Raw genomic sequence first — 15,753 nt, 5'->3', positions numbered from 1 at the left:
AATTAATATTTTACATAGTAAAAATCTCTTACGTATATATATATATACAGAGTGATTTACTAATCATGAACCATTTAATTAAACAACAAATAAAAATATTATTGATAATTTTTTTATTGGTTTATTTTAGTTCAATATTTTTCTAATTGCATCAAACAAAAATTGTTTTATATTCATCCCTTATATCTTATAAGAGGATCAACTTTAATTTTTCAAATTACACACATAATTAACTAGCTTATTCATTAGACAAGAAAATGACTGGTCGATAACAACATTTGGACCAGAATTATTGAAGTTTTTTTGAAGAATTATTGAATTATCGGAAGTTATTGACATGTTTATATTTAGATGAGATGAAGAGTAAAGCCGGAAAATGTCTAAAATAAATATACAAGGTGTTCAGTAAGTAAGGATAGAGGTTAGTTGTTACAAACAATGAGAATAATGTCTACAAGTTGATATAGACCAGCATTTTCTAATAAATTATTATCTAAAAAATAAGCTAGTTAATTTAGTGTGTTGTTATTTGAAAAATTAAATTTGACACCATTAAAAGATATAAGGAATATAAAAATATTTTTATGATTGATACATTTATCCATTACATTGGAAAAAATGTTGAACTAATAGAAACCAATAAAATATCTATTAATATTTCTATTTTTCGATTGAAGTGGTTCATGAATTGAATCACTCTATGTATGTTGAGGCTATAGATAATTTCTTCATCCTTCTAAAAAAAATGTTTATAAAAAGTAATTTATAATTTTCTATATTTTGCCAATCTGCCTCTACTTTCCACTCGTGAAAAATTCAAAGTGCCTAGTCCTATTAAAATATCTAGTCCCGCCTATGATTATGAGGAATTAATTTTTAACGTAGCATACTAATGAACATTAAATTAGTAAATAAAAATGTTGATCATAATTTTAAGCACCACTAATGTATGATATAATATTTTTGTTGCTGGCAGACTTTCACGGCGAGGACCGTATTGTGGCTCTACCTACTGGAAAACAAATCCACCGGTGAAATGAACACCGGCGTATATAAGACAATAAATGAACGCGCCGCGGTTAAGTGTAATACCGAATCTCGTTCCGTCGTTCGTTCCTCCGGACCGTTCAACACTGTCCATTCGATAAATAAATTCAAATTTCAACATAATTTTTNCGTTCAACACTGTCCATTCGATAAATAAATTCAAATTTCAACACATAATTAAGCTATTTATTCACTGCCAAAAATAATTCCGACCGTTCACACGCGGCCGTGTGTAAATCGTCTGTTTCACGGTGAGCGTGCGTGCGCCTCAGTCCTACGCTGTCGCCATGAGGACTACCAGCGCGTCTTTAGGACTTTTTGTGATCCTGACATGTCTAATTGCATCAGGTGAGTAAAATACATTTTGGTTACAATACATTCTTTACCAAAACATTAGTTTGCAAAGAGTTATGTTTAATCAGTAAGCGTTTTAAATTTAAAAATTGAAGACTTTGTCAGTTCTGAGAGCGTCCAAGTCTATCAATTTCTAAATTATAATTATTTAACTCGTTAAAAATATTTTCTATGAACGCGAATGGAATTTATGTAAAGATATTCAAGTTTGAATTATAATTGATATTTAAAAAAGAGAAGATTAAATTATAAAAAAAAAAAAACCTCCAAAGTGTTTGAGATTTACTATAAAATAATTTAATAATTCAGCAGTGCCGTATTTAAAGCATAAACAACGAACAATTGTCGAAGGCATGTGCACTGCTGAAAATAATACTTATCTAAGGTTTGCATTAATTTTTTTACATAAAACTAATTGTAGTTAAATATCTCTTTAATTATTATTCTAAAAATTAGTCATGAAACTTAGCTTGCTTTGTTTAAGAAGTTACAATTGCATGGATATGATTTCATTTATTTTATTGTGGAAAATCAATACACAAATTTGACCGGACTAGGCGTGATACTTTTAGCGGTGTTACAGAGAATTAGTTATAAAACTCTGTATATCAACCAGTTGCAATTTGTAGGTTGTTTAATGGTTTAGAAATAAGTCAAGGGAATGTATTATGGGGAAATGAATGATGAGTATGCGGTTTCAAGTGACGTGTTTGCAGTGTTACAAAAAAATAAAAACAAGTTACTCAACAAAACAGTGGCCGAAAAATGTTGTTTCCTCTGAAATCTAATAGATTGATTACATAATATCATTATAATATAAGTCATAAATATTGTATTTTACACAATACAAAAGTTAAAAATGTTCGGAAATCATCACTTTGTCATAATTTTAGGAAAATCTATAAAAAAAAAAGCTATATCATAAAATATGAATATTTAACACTATGAAAATAAATGAGTTTAATAGGAGACAAATAAAAAGAAAAAAAATAGAAAAATCTTGAGTTACATTTAAATATCTTGAAGAAACTCACATATGTATATTAAACATATTTTATTTTCATTTACATTAACTCCTTTTAACTTGGTGTAAAATAAATTATAATTAAATGAGTGTAAAATGAAATGTAAATTATACATAAATATATTTCAATATGTACGTAGACACATTTTCGGAGATTTAATACATGTTTGTAGATAAATCGACCAAAATAGATATTAACTTGACTGGAAAAAATTATTATTTTGTTTAAATATCCAAATGAATATAAGTACAATATTTTTTTGATTTCCTAATCATCTACTAAGTGTTCTTGATTTAAATATAATAAAACCGTTGAGCTAATTTCCCAATTTTCAATGAAAAACTATCATTGGCAAATCTGTCCGATTTATCCTATTACGTTTAATGTTGTACGTCACTTTCATAATTTCTATTGAGACGCCTATACCAGTTTTGAACAAGTCGGCTGGAGGCAATACAGCGCATTGCAAGTGTAGTATGTATTTAGACAGTGATGATTAGTAACACTATAAGAATAAATACTTAATATAGTTTAACCACATTTAGCAGGAGATCTGGGAGGGCGTTGGAAAAGTTGTTTTATATATTCTAGCTAAGTGTGACAATGTTTTCGCTGTAGAAAGAGCCTTGACGTTGTAAAGCGTCGTCAAGCAAACATATTGCATAGAAAGTAGACTGCAAAACTTTTATTTATTCTCTCAATGATCGATAGATAAAATTAAGAATAATGAGCGTTTTTATTATTGGGTGCGTGCGTTTATGCATTGTGAAAGTGGAGTAGACCTAGTAAAAATAATACTATAACTCACAGTATTCAGATATTAGGCACAGTTTTTACCAACTGCAGCATGTGCACCACGTTAGAGTACGTCAACACCTCCGGATGTCTTTAGATTTTTTACAGAAGCAAATCACGCACAGCACATTAATGACGGTTTTCATTAATAATATTTTTCAAATAAATATTATTGATTCCCATCATGACCTCTCTAAAGTCCAAGAAAAAAGAAAATGTTAAACGTTCAACGATGTAGGAAGAATAAAAAACATTATATTATTATTCATTTTACCTATTACTCGTATTAAAGAATTTATATTTTCTTTACACTTTCACGCGTATTTGTCATTGATCATCATTTTAACAGTAGACATTTTGTGTGACAGAACTATAAAATATATTAATTTAATAAATAACATTGATATAAAATTAATATCGTTTCATTATTTTTAAACGTTAGATCTCTGTTGTAATTAGTTATACCAAAAAATGATGTCACTTTAGGGGTAGTTACAGAATACAGAATTGAATTTTTTTCTCGAGTTATTAAAAAAAATGACTATTCAAAATATTTACAAATGAACATATCTTAAATAAATTACACAATAAAATATATTTATATTTATTTTCTATATTATTTTTTTAGGGACGGCTAATGTTTTATTATCACGTATTAAACGTCAACAAGCGACTACTAGTGAACCAAAAAAAGAGGAGAGTTTCGAAAACGAAATTTGTAAAGACAAAGACGCAGGAGAATGGTTTAGATTGACAGCTCAAGATGGTGACAGCTGTCGAGATGTCATTCAATGTACTTCTTCGGTGAGTAAATACAAAACATGATAATTGAGTTGATTAACATTTTATTTTATCAGGTTCATTGAGAAACTTTGTGTAATTTTCTCGTCTTAATAAAAAAACATTGTTAATTTTTCAGGGTTTACAAGCAATCCGTTGCCCTGCGGGTTTGTATTTCGATATTGAAAAACAAACATGTGACTGGAAATCTGCAGTGAAGAACTGCAAGTTGAAGAATAAAGAACGCAAAGTTAAGCCTCTGTTGTTCACGGATGAACCGTTGTGTCAGGTAATTATACGTTCGGACAATCCTACAAATGTACCTTGAATAATATACTTTGTTCTGAGTACAACAGTATATCTATTGTTTAATAAGTCAGTCATGCTGAGATGTATACATGTATCCTACAGTAAATTACATTCTTTATTGCGTCATAATCATATTTCGGGTTAATTAACGCCCAAAACTGTTGGTGTGCTATAATTTATAGCGTGATATATTTTTGTTCCTGATAAAAAAAGACTTTAGTCATATTAGATTTTTATTTAGTAAAAAGTTAAAAATTTTAAAATAAACATACGTTATAAGATAATTCATGATTCATTAATAATTTAAAGTATACTTTTTCCATTGTTATCTGATAAAATAAGCAAACTTTTCAATAATAATAAAAAAAAACAAGTTGATTTTAGTCAATTATTCTTAAAAATAAATACTTTTTTGAAACAGTCTTTATAAATAAAAAAAGCTAAAAATATCTCAAATAATTTTCCTTTAATAACTATATAACCTTGACCTTGACCTAAAGATAAGCCTTCTTCCTTTTTCTAAAAGCAATTCATTTTTGAAAGCAACAAATAAAAGACTTGCTTGTAAAATATATAGTTATGTAATTTAACTTTATTTTCAGGACGGAGAATTATCCTGCGGAGATAAATCTTGTATTGAACGTAGTCTATTCTGTGATGGTGAAAAGAATTGTCCAGATGGATCAGACGAAAATTCATGTGGTAAGTTAAAACATAAATACCAAAGTGTTGATACGTTAATATTTGAAGAACTTATGTATATTGAAGGTTGATAACTAAAGTAACACTTTAAGCTTATACGAAAATCGTCCATAATACATAATCTATCATATAGAGTGTTCAGTAAGTAAAAAAACGGGTTTCTATTGTTCTTATTGTTTGCAACAATTTACTTGTTTCCTTACTTACTGGACATCAATATATTTAGTAAATTTTTCTAAAAGAGTCAAAACATTTTGTTTACAAAATTAAAATTAAAACTCCAAAAAAATGAATTGATATCATTTGCTTTCTTAACAAAATCTTGAAAACTTTATTGTATGTTGGTGATTTAACTGTTTTGAAAATGATTTTGTTTCACAAGTTATAAACATTTTTTTTATGGTATTTTTTTCTTGATATCAGATAGCGACAATGATCCAAATCGTGCACCACCCTGTGACCCCGCAGTTTGTGTGTTGCCAGATTGTTTTTGTTCTGAAGACGGCACTGGTATACCCAATGATTTACCCGCAAAAGATGTACCACAGATGATAACAATTACATTTGACGACGCCATTAACAACAACAACATTGAATTGTACAAAGAAATATTTAATGGAAAGCGCAGAAACCCCAACGGATGCGATATTAAGGCCACGTTCTTCGTTTCACATAAGTACACAAATTATTCTGCTGTTCAAGAAACTCACAGAAAAGGTCATGAAATAGCTGTACACTCAATAACGTAAGTTGGATGCATATTATACTACACATATTTATTTGATTAGGTAGTTTTAATTTAGCTTACGCGCTCTATAATCAGAAACTGCGGCCAGAATATTTTTAAAGGGATTGGAAAGGACTAATTAACTTTTTTGAGGGGTGAGCACAATAATCGTACTTTAGTTAATAAAATTCAATTTAAGATCAGGTTATATATTATAAAATATTACCTAATTAATAGTAATATTAAAGATTTTGATAAGGTTTACTTTTAATTCAGCCACAATACATATAATTGTAATTTTTATGTTTTTATGTTCACAAAAGACGTTATACGAAAAAATATAAATTACTAAGTGAACACTGAATTTTGACGAGGCTAAATTTGACAAAATTCTAAATTTAAACGTTTTTCGCAAAAAAGTAGTATAAAACTTTCATCAAATGTGAAAGTATATCATTAGTGAAAAATAATTTTGCTAAAAGAAAAACAGAAGAAGGGACATTTAAAAAAAAATTGTTTGTTTGCTATCAAATTATTCAATTACTATAATTATAAAAAAATCCAATTTGTAAAAACTACAATTAATTAAATATTATTCCATAGATGTGTTAATAGCTAAAAGGGAAATTGTATTTTTCGTGGCAATTTTAATATTTAAGTGAATAAGTAAAATAATTGGACCGAAGATGCTGTTTAATGCTAATAGGAAAACTTCAGAAATTTATTGCATTGATGTCAAGTGCACTAAACTATAAACCATTATTAGCTGTCAGTTTAATGACAATAATTATGCGTGAGCAAACCGGTATGCGTATTGAGTGGTGTGAACGAGTTGTTTAAAAGGTTCAAATTTTATTTTATTAATGGGTTATGCCTTTTTATTAGCATACGAACCCGTTGGATTAATGTTGTATTGGAAAAAGGAATGTAATAATCGTAGTTCAGATTACACAAATACATTATTAACGATGAATCTAAATTTTAGTTAATCGATAAATAATTTGCAAAGACACATACTTGTAAAAACAAAAAATTATTTAATATTTTCTCAATGCTTTTTTTGATTTGGTATACCTATACATTATATTTCCATAAAATAAATCTGTCATACAGGTTAAACATATGTACATCGTATTATATATATTTTTAATAATGTATTAACCATTAAAGTTAGATTATTTTTTTATCAGATTTATTTTTTTATACATGAATTATAAATTTTTTTTCTACATTGAATATATTACTCTTCCATTACTTCTTTTAATCGCACAATATTTTATTCAAGGCTAATTAATAATGAATTTTACAAGATGCCTATTGTATTATATTATGAAAAATTATTCATTAAAGAGTATAAGTCTTATATTAAACAGTCATTACACATAATATCAATAATACAGACTTGTAATTTGTCAAAATTTTCAGTAGTTTTCAATCTACAAATAAAATTAAATATTCATTAATAATGTGTTTATAGTATTTCATTTACACAAGTAGAATATTTTTCATTATAAGCATTACAATTTTTCTCAAAATACCAAGTACTACATTTGTCAATATTATTTAATGAATAAAATAACAAAAAAAATTATTAGCAAAACTCAAGAAATTTACAATTTTCACCTTTCAAAATACAAAAAATATAAATAATTACGAAACATTCACAATAAAGTACTGACTAAAGACCGTTTAATAGTGAATTGAAATTCTTAATTTTCTGTATTATTGTTGTTGTTCAAAACAGAAAGTTATGTTTATCATTATAATGAACAAATTATTGTAATATATATAAAAATTAAAGTCATTCTTTAACTATGATGAAATACGATATCTGTATTTCAGATATTATATTCTTACTATTTTATGGTTTTGAATACCAAATATGGTCTCATAGTAATATAATATGATAAAATAATAAAGATAACCTAAAATATCTTATTAGATTATGCAAATACTGTTGCAAGAATGACCATAAAGTGTATTAGATACGAAAAAATGTTTTTATTGGTTCACATAAAGTAATTCAAAAATTGAATTAAAGCAACTGTTAGGGTTGTGTAGGAGAAAGACGGAAATATAGCTTTAATTAGGTCATTCTGACATAATACTATAATTTTTAGTCGTGATTTGTGGCTTTATTTAGTTCTTTCGAATAAAACAATAAAATTAGCGAAAGGCAAAATTATTTAAGATAATTTACAGATAGTTCGCATTCCACTAAAGAACTTTTGACTAGCAAAAATAATTATTACCATTGATAATAAATAAAATAATTTTGTATAATTGGCTAACGAATATTTTTGTCGAAATTAAAAATACAAAGACATATTTTCTTCTCATTTGAAAATTTTTTTTAAATATATTATATATATGAAAAATAAATAACGATTTTTACTTTTATTATATTATTATACTTTTTATTTTTACTAACAGTTTTGAATTTATTTACAGACATAATGATGACGAAAATTTCTGGAGCAACGCTACTGCAGAGGAATGGGCTAGAGAAATGGCTGGTATGAGAATAATTACTGAGAAGTTTGCTAATTTGACTGATAATAGTGTGGTTGGTTTGAGATCACCGTATTTAAGAGTAGGCGGTAACAATCAATTCAACATGATGGAAAATCAAGCTTTCTTATACGACTCATCTATTACCGCTCCTTTATCAAACCCACCTCTCTGGCCATACACCATGTACTTCCGTATGCCACACAGGTAAGAAATTTAAATACAATTATTTTTTTAGATTAAGATATTTAATATTTTTATTCCTTAAAATGTATCAAAATTTTTAATTTTTACTAATCTCATTTTTAAACACTTAATATTATAAGATATATCAAAGTTCAATTAAAAAAAAAAAAAAATACCAAAAGGTAGTTAATTTAAAAAAAGTTTACATCTTGCGTTCGTTTTTTTGTTAAAACAATTTTGTTAAAAACATTCGATTTCTATACCCGATTAAAGATTACACGATCTGTTATTCAATCGGCGAAAGTTGTTAGGTTTCAAGGACTGGTGGGCGCGCACACTCTCAATCTGGTTTCGGAACAATAATTTAACTTCCTAGATTTATGATTAAACAACTATTATACTATAGTACAGTATATCATCAACAAATTTTTTGAGACCATCTGTTTAACACAGCATTTCACCATCTATTTTTAGTTTTGAAGAAATCTATGTTCTTCCATATAGAAGAACGAAATAATTGAATATTTCGATCATAATAATTATACTAATAAGTTTTATGAAATATCAAATAAATAAAATAAAATTTACGGAGAAGATAAATAATTTAAATTTAGTGGGTGCTAAAATTCTTTCAAGGTCTCCCGTAACTTTTACGAGACAAATCTACAAGAGCCTCTAAGTGTATACTATCTACTACTTGTTTAGCCATCTCGATTTAAATTAATAAAATGTATGTGCTGCCTCATTATAGATGCCACGGTAACCTTCAACACTGTCCAACTCGAAGCCACGCGGTATGGGAAATGGTTATGAATGAACTCGATAGGAGAGAAGATCCAAACTTTGATGAATATCTACCCGGTTGTGCCATGGTTGACTCGTGCTCAAATATTATATCAGGAGACCAATTTTACAAATTCCTCAATGATAACTTCATAAGGCATTACGACCAGAACAGGGCGCCCATGGGTCTTTACTTCCACGCTGCTTGGTTAAAAAACAATCCAGATTATTTGGACGCTTTCTTATTCTGGATTGATGAGGTGTTGGCTAGTCACAACGATGTATACTTTGTTACCATGACACAGGTGATCCAGTGGATACAGAAACCACGAATTATCAATGAAGTAAAGAACTTTGAACCTTGGAGGGAAAAGTGCGTTGTAGAAGGTCCCCCGGCCTGTTGGGTACCTCACTCGTGTAAATTAACTAGCAAAGAAGTACCCGGCGAAACCATCAACCTCCAGACGTGTGTACGGTGTCCAAACAACTATCCATGGCTTAATGACCCCACTGGAGATGGTTTCTTCTAAGTCACATGTATGTTGTTCCCCGATCTCACACACATAAATATTCACATTTAAATCGTAAATAACATTTCGTTTAACTCCAATTTATCATAATGTATTTTATATATTAATCCATGAAAGGGCAACGCGTGTCGGTACTTTACCTTAGAGTGTCTCCCTTTCTTGTCCTCACGCGAAGCTACAGCTTCGGGCGAACTTTTTGTATTATATACGTAAATATAATATAATACAAAGTGTATACGTGACGATTATTTTCATTATTATCTCAACGGCAACAACGGTATCATTTTTTTATAGGTCCCCCATTCTAACATTATCTATACATACAAGTGTATCGGGTTTCTCAATTAACTGTGATTGTTTATTATAAAATACTACTACTATTATTATACGGTACTGTAGCATAACAACTCTCTGCAGCAACTGTAAAATTGTGTAACGGCGGTAGCAGGCACATGTAACGCCTTACTTGTTTCAAGTACTGTATGATAATTAAACAAAAACACTCGTCTGACTTTTTTTAATTATTATTATGTATTATTTTTAGAAATGTTTTATTATTATTTTATTATTTGTGTAATTATTCCTGAAATTCTTTTCAACTGTCTTGATTTTAAGAAAAAATAATTATGTCGTTACTTCAAAGTAGCCAAGCAGTTATGTAATTGTAAAATTGATAAACGTTGTACTTAGTTAATAGTAAATAAATTATACGATAAAACTAAAAAGTAAGTTGTTTTTTTTTTACTTGGTTTTTTCGTTCAACAAATATTATTTTTATGTATCAGTTTGAATCTTCGCTAAACAAATAGTGATTAAATTTATTATAAACCCTATCAGTGTTATTTGAAACATTTAAGATCAAATGGCTTATAATTCAATTATTTCCTTATCTCTCTAATTTTAAGCTTTTAAATAGGTAAATATACAGTTATTATAGGTAATATGTAGTTATTATAGGTGTATAATAACTACATAGGGCTGAAACTACCAAGTTTCAGTCCTATGTAACGCCTTTTTAAAAACAATTTTTTCTACTAAGAAAGTCACTCCTATATCATCCAAATTAATCACCTTAATCGAAAATGTAATTGACTAATATTACCATTAAACACCTATGAAGACACTATTGTAATTTTTAATTATTAACACTAGTTAACACTTAACGCATAACAATTCTTTTTGTAATTATAATTCTAATACTTGTTTAATATTTTTATCATATCTCTTTATTGTTTTCCAACTATTTTTCAAATACTTTATATACTTTTTTTTCGCCAACTTCTTTACTAGTTTTGTATCTCAGAATTAGACTAACGTAAGTACAAAAATTATGATTTTATGATCACTATATTTTTGTATTCAAAATTAAATTTAACATCATATTAACAAAGTTTTTTAACGATCACTTCTTCCATTTCTTATCCATTTTTATGTCCTAAATTATGTTTGCACAAAACAAACGTAATTTGATAAAAATTCACATAAAAATATGAACTTATGGTATATATATCATAGTTAAGGACTATATATGTAGATCAACGATTTTAGAATGCTAAATTTTATTTCAATCTTTGTAGCGATTCAATGAACTTGATTTGCTTTGTTTTTATGCATAACTGAAAAATTAATTAACTGTTATTAGCTCTGAGGTACAGAATTCTGAAAATAAACATAGCTATGATTAATTAAAATTTTAAACAAATTAATCAGTTCGTTTTTCTACATGAAAATTATTATATGCATAATGTTAGAAAATTTATAACACTATAAATTGATACGTCACTCTATCATTTGAACGAATGTCACTTTTTACTTTCTATTACGTACAACGAAAAAAATCGAATACTCACTAACAAATCGATTTGTATCAGTTATGAACTTCTTATATGTTGTGGTAAACTACTATAATAAAAACATGAAGGCATAATAAAGTAAAAAACGTATTACATCACAAATTTTATGACAACTATGTAATGTAATCCATGTGTGTGATTATAATTTATTATTTTTATTTTGAAAATATATTTAAATAACTAATACAATAAAATCTATACAATTCAATATGAAAATTGCCTAGTTTCAGTATTAGAGGCTTTTGTATAGTATATCTATGATATAATACTCGTTTGTCCTAGCTCAATCACGGTCACTGCTTGACACAGTTTTATCATTAAATGTTATTACATATTATGTTAAATTTTTCAAAGACAACATTATAAAACCATTAAATTTCTTTAATCCTGCATTTAATATTGCTTTAATTAATTTTGACACTTGAAAAATAATTAAGTATGAATTGATTGTTTAAGTTAAAATGTCATCGTTAAATAGTATTATATTGACAAAATATTAGTTTGATAATCATTTGGTTGTAGTACTTCATTTGAGCTGTAATTGAAGAAACCAGTTATCTTCACCTTTTTGAAAATTCATATTTTTATTTTTTGCGATAGAGAATAATTTTTGTTAATAGATTTTGAGAGTCCTTGCAGATAAAGTTAAGTACTAAAATTCTTTAGTTTTTTTGTGCCTCCTGAACAATTTTTAATATGAAGATAACTGGTTGTTACATTGAACCCTTCAGTTGCTATAAGACGTAACGTTCTAAATTATTTCTCTAGATCCACCAAAAAACTAACTTTTAAGATAATACGTCTTATGCCTTACCCATTAAATACAGTCGTATTTAATATGAATCTTTGCTTGATTGGGTGAATGAAAAAAATCATTGTGTAGTTGTCATCCAATGTCAAATACTTCATATATACGAATAAAAAAGAATTGAGAGGAGTAGATTCCGAAAAAAGAAATCACGTGGAGAAGATAAATTTTTTTCGTTTTGAAAGAATGAAAAGTTTTTTAATGAATATCTCTCCCCATAACAAATCCCTAATTATGCCACTAAAATCCTTTTTTGTCAATTTATCAAGTCCTTAAAAAGTTTTTTTTTAATTCAATTTTAGGTTTGTAGTTTATCTTCAACATGAGTTATATTTAACAGTCATTGTGATGGCTTCTATTAAGTAAGTTTTTTTATCTAAGATTTAAAAAGTTGACCTAGTGGATTTTAAAAAAAGCCACTTGTTTACTTTTTACGTGTATAACTTACTATTTATAGAGGAATTCATTAAAACTTACTCTTTGTCATTCGTCTTTTCAATTTCACAGCACTAACAAGTTAAACAATTCGATAAAATAGTTTTGACAATATATGTTGTTATTAGTTTTAAAATTATTCACTCATACAAGTTTCATTTTAAACAGAGTAATGAAAATAATTAATAATTGTCTAAAATATATATATATCAATCATTTTAATAATTGATTTTTTCAGTCAGTCAACAAAGGAAAATTATTATAATTAATTCCATTGCAAATAGAAAACATTTAAATTTTATTTCTTAAGGTCGTTAGTTCTTCTTTACGTACAGTTCATTGACTTAAGCTTCTTTATTGATACTGTGACGATGGCCACAGTATACAAATGACGGTCAGCAAGTGGATCAAGGGAAAGAATATCAACGGGTCAATATCACCACTGGAAGTACATACATAGAATAACAATGCCACCGATATTCAACAATACAAAAGTAATTATTTACCGTCACAAATACAGTGACGATCAAAACACGTTTTGATTAATAACTAATTTTAAAATAAAGTAACTTCCTATGTTAATATTTAAGTGTATTAAAAATCTAAAAATGAAAAATAGTAAAAATTATTTAAATGGAATTAAAAGTTCAAATCAATTTCGAATGGATTAAGTAATAACTTCAACTACATACGTTTTGTAATTTTTTGACGTATCGCTGAGAAATTCAGCCCAATAGAAACAGAGTAATTGTGTTCAGTGACAAAAAAACATTGCAGAGTAAAACCTATAACTCCTAAGCTATACACTGAAGTTAAAAAAGTTCATAACATTTTGAACTTATTTGTCTTAAATTTTCATTTTAGTTACGTTAGTATCTAAAATTATCATGGGTGAAGAATTTCTGATCTTATAATTTGAATTTGAATTTTTTTTTTAATTATATTTATGAGACCTTTAAGTACCTCCTGTGAGTATTATAAGAGAAATCTCTTTAACTTAAAATTACCATTTGTTAATTTTTTTTTTTTTAGTACACATTTTGAGAAGATAGTTAACAAAAACCTGGAGAGTTCTAAACCTTAGAGTTCCCAAACTATCTATTTGCCAAATTTTTTGTTTGTCGTATCACTAGTATTCATAAATAATTATTGAAATCCATTTATGTCTAGACTTATATAAAAAAATAGGTGATTATTGCCAGGAATTTCTATCAGGGTAATTGAATTTTGTTATGGAAATATGCAGTTTTTGAAATTTAAAATTTAATTACTCCGTGTTTAACCTACAATAATACTCTGCAAACTTTACTTTAGACACTTGTCTATTAAATACGTTTCAATTTTACTTTATAGGAATTAAATAAAATTAAATACAGGTTCAAGTACAACCACACCTTATTTGCGACCAAGAAAAATGAAAAAATTTTATAAACATACCAATTTTGTGACAGTTATCTAATATGAACAGCAGATATTGTATTTAATCAAAAGTTTAAGTATTGTTAAAGCATATTTTTCTAAAGGAATTTTTTCTATCTAAGTATATACAATTAAAACTTAGTTTAAATAATACAGTAATATATTAAAAATATATAGATGATGCAGTTTTACAGTTGGTATTTGCATAAATAGCTAGTATAATAATCTAAATAATTTTATAATTTCGTAGAGAAATGTCATAAGTGGTAAAACTCTAATGTTGACAGTTGGTGTAAGGATATAAAAAAAAAAAGGAATTCTGAGCCTTAGTCTCGCGTCAGTTATATAACGGAGCCATTTAGGTTGTTTTGTAACCACTTAGTAGTTTTGCCGGCAGTAAGAATTAATTTTGGATGATAAATCATACAGTAGTCGGGTTTAGTATTGTGTTATTTATCGGAATGTTGTTTGTTACTAAACGAACCCGAATCGCTTTCGGGGCCGTGGGCTGTCAAGTATTATTAGAAATTCGCGTTTTCGCTTCTTTTAGAAAGCTGTTGAAGTAAACAGTTATTGTCCGGTCATTACTATTGTTGTAGGCGGTATTGGCGCCTGAATGCCAAGTTCAAGCGTGGTAACGGACCTCGTCCTATTTGCAGGTCAAGTTCCCCACTTTCCCTGAGTCCTGATAAACAATAATTTTAACGTACAATAATATCATATAAATTATATGAATTGTTCTATTTAAAAATATTTAATATTCATAACAACACATTCAACATGAACTGTTAAATGAAAACTAGTCGTACGTTTTTACTTTAATTGAGTGCAATAGTACCCTAACACCAACGAATATAATAAATTGAGATATTAATTTAACGTTATTATTAATAACACTGACTAATATTATGTTTAATATACTATATTTTTAAAATGAAAATATTTTCTTGTATATTAATAATAGCTTTAACAGAAAATCAAATAAAAAAAATAATTTATTCAGATCAATCTTTTTGTTTTAAATTATTTTAAAAGAATACTTTTTATTTTGAGAAATTTCATAGATCATATCATTATATTTTACATCTCAATGTTAATATTTTTAGATCGTTTTTATACTTTTAAGGAAGTTCTTTAGAGTAATCTAAAAGATTACTCTATAAAATTTTAATTTTTAAGGGTATCTTAATTTTTTTTAATTAGTTCAAAAGCTATATATGCATATTTACTGCATAGCCCAACCATAATTGCACTCTGTCATTTATCGAATCTACAAGGGAGATTCTATTTATTAACTATTCATTTTATGGTTTTTTAAATTAAAGTTTTTAAAAAAGAAATTTTAACTATAATTATAATGAAAATTTTTTATTATTTGTAAAATCTTTTCAATTCCATATTGCACAAGCTTATTTTATTTTATTTTATGGAAATTTTACACAGTCACTCTTACATGTTAGTTAGATCTAATAAATATTTTTATGTGTTA

At 27.2% G+C, this 15,753-nt stretch overlaps 1 protein-coding gene across 1 annotated transcript; it reads left to right on the top strand.

Annotated features, from left to right (window-relative positions):
- Positions 1–1,058: 1,058 nt before the first annotated feature.
- Positions 1,059–10,469, top strand: LOC126899030 (chitin deacetylase 1). The gene is made up of 8 exons (XM_050673528.1): positions 1,059–1,175; positions 1,217–1,395; positions 3,850–4,025; positions 4,141–4,290; positions 4,913–5,012; positions 5,436–5,757; positions 8,191–8,457; positions 9,188–10,469. Exons 2-8 carry the CDS (start codon positions 1,335–1,337, stop codon positions 9,747–9,749), a joined length of 1,638 nt encoding a protein of 545 aa, XP_050529485.1. The 5' UTR covers positions 1,059–1,175; positions 1,217–1,334; the 3' UTR covers positions 9,750–10,469.
- The last annotated feature ends 5,284 nt before the right edge of the window (positions 10,470–15,753 follow it).

This window comes from Daktulosphaira vitifoliae, unplaced genomic scaffold, assembly GCF_025091365.1.
Source record: "Daktulosphaira vitifoliae isolate Bord-2020 unplaced genomic scaffold, ASM2509136v1 Scaffold_2, whole genome shotgun sequence".
Taxonomy (NCBI): Eukaryota; Metazoa; Arthropoda; class Insecta; order Hemiptera; family Phylloxeridae; genus Daktulosphaira; species Daktulosphaira vitifoliae.
The sequence above is the reverse complement of the archived record's forward strand: the minus strand, read 5'-3'. Positions and strand labels throughout refer to the sequence as shown.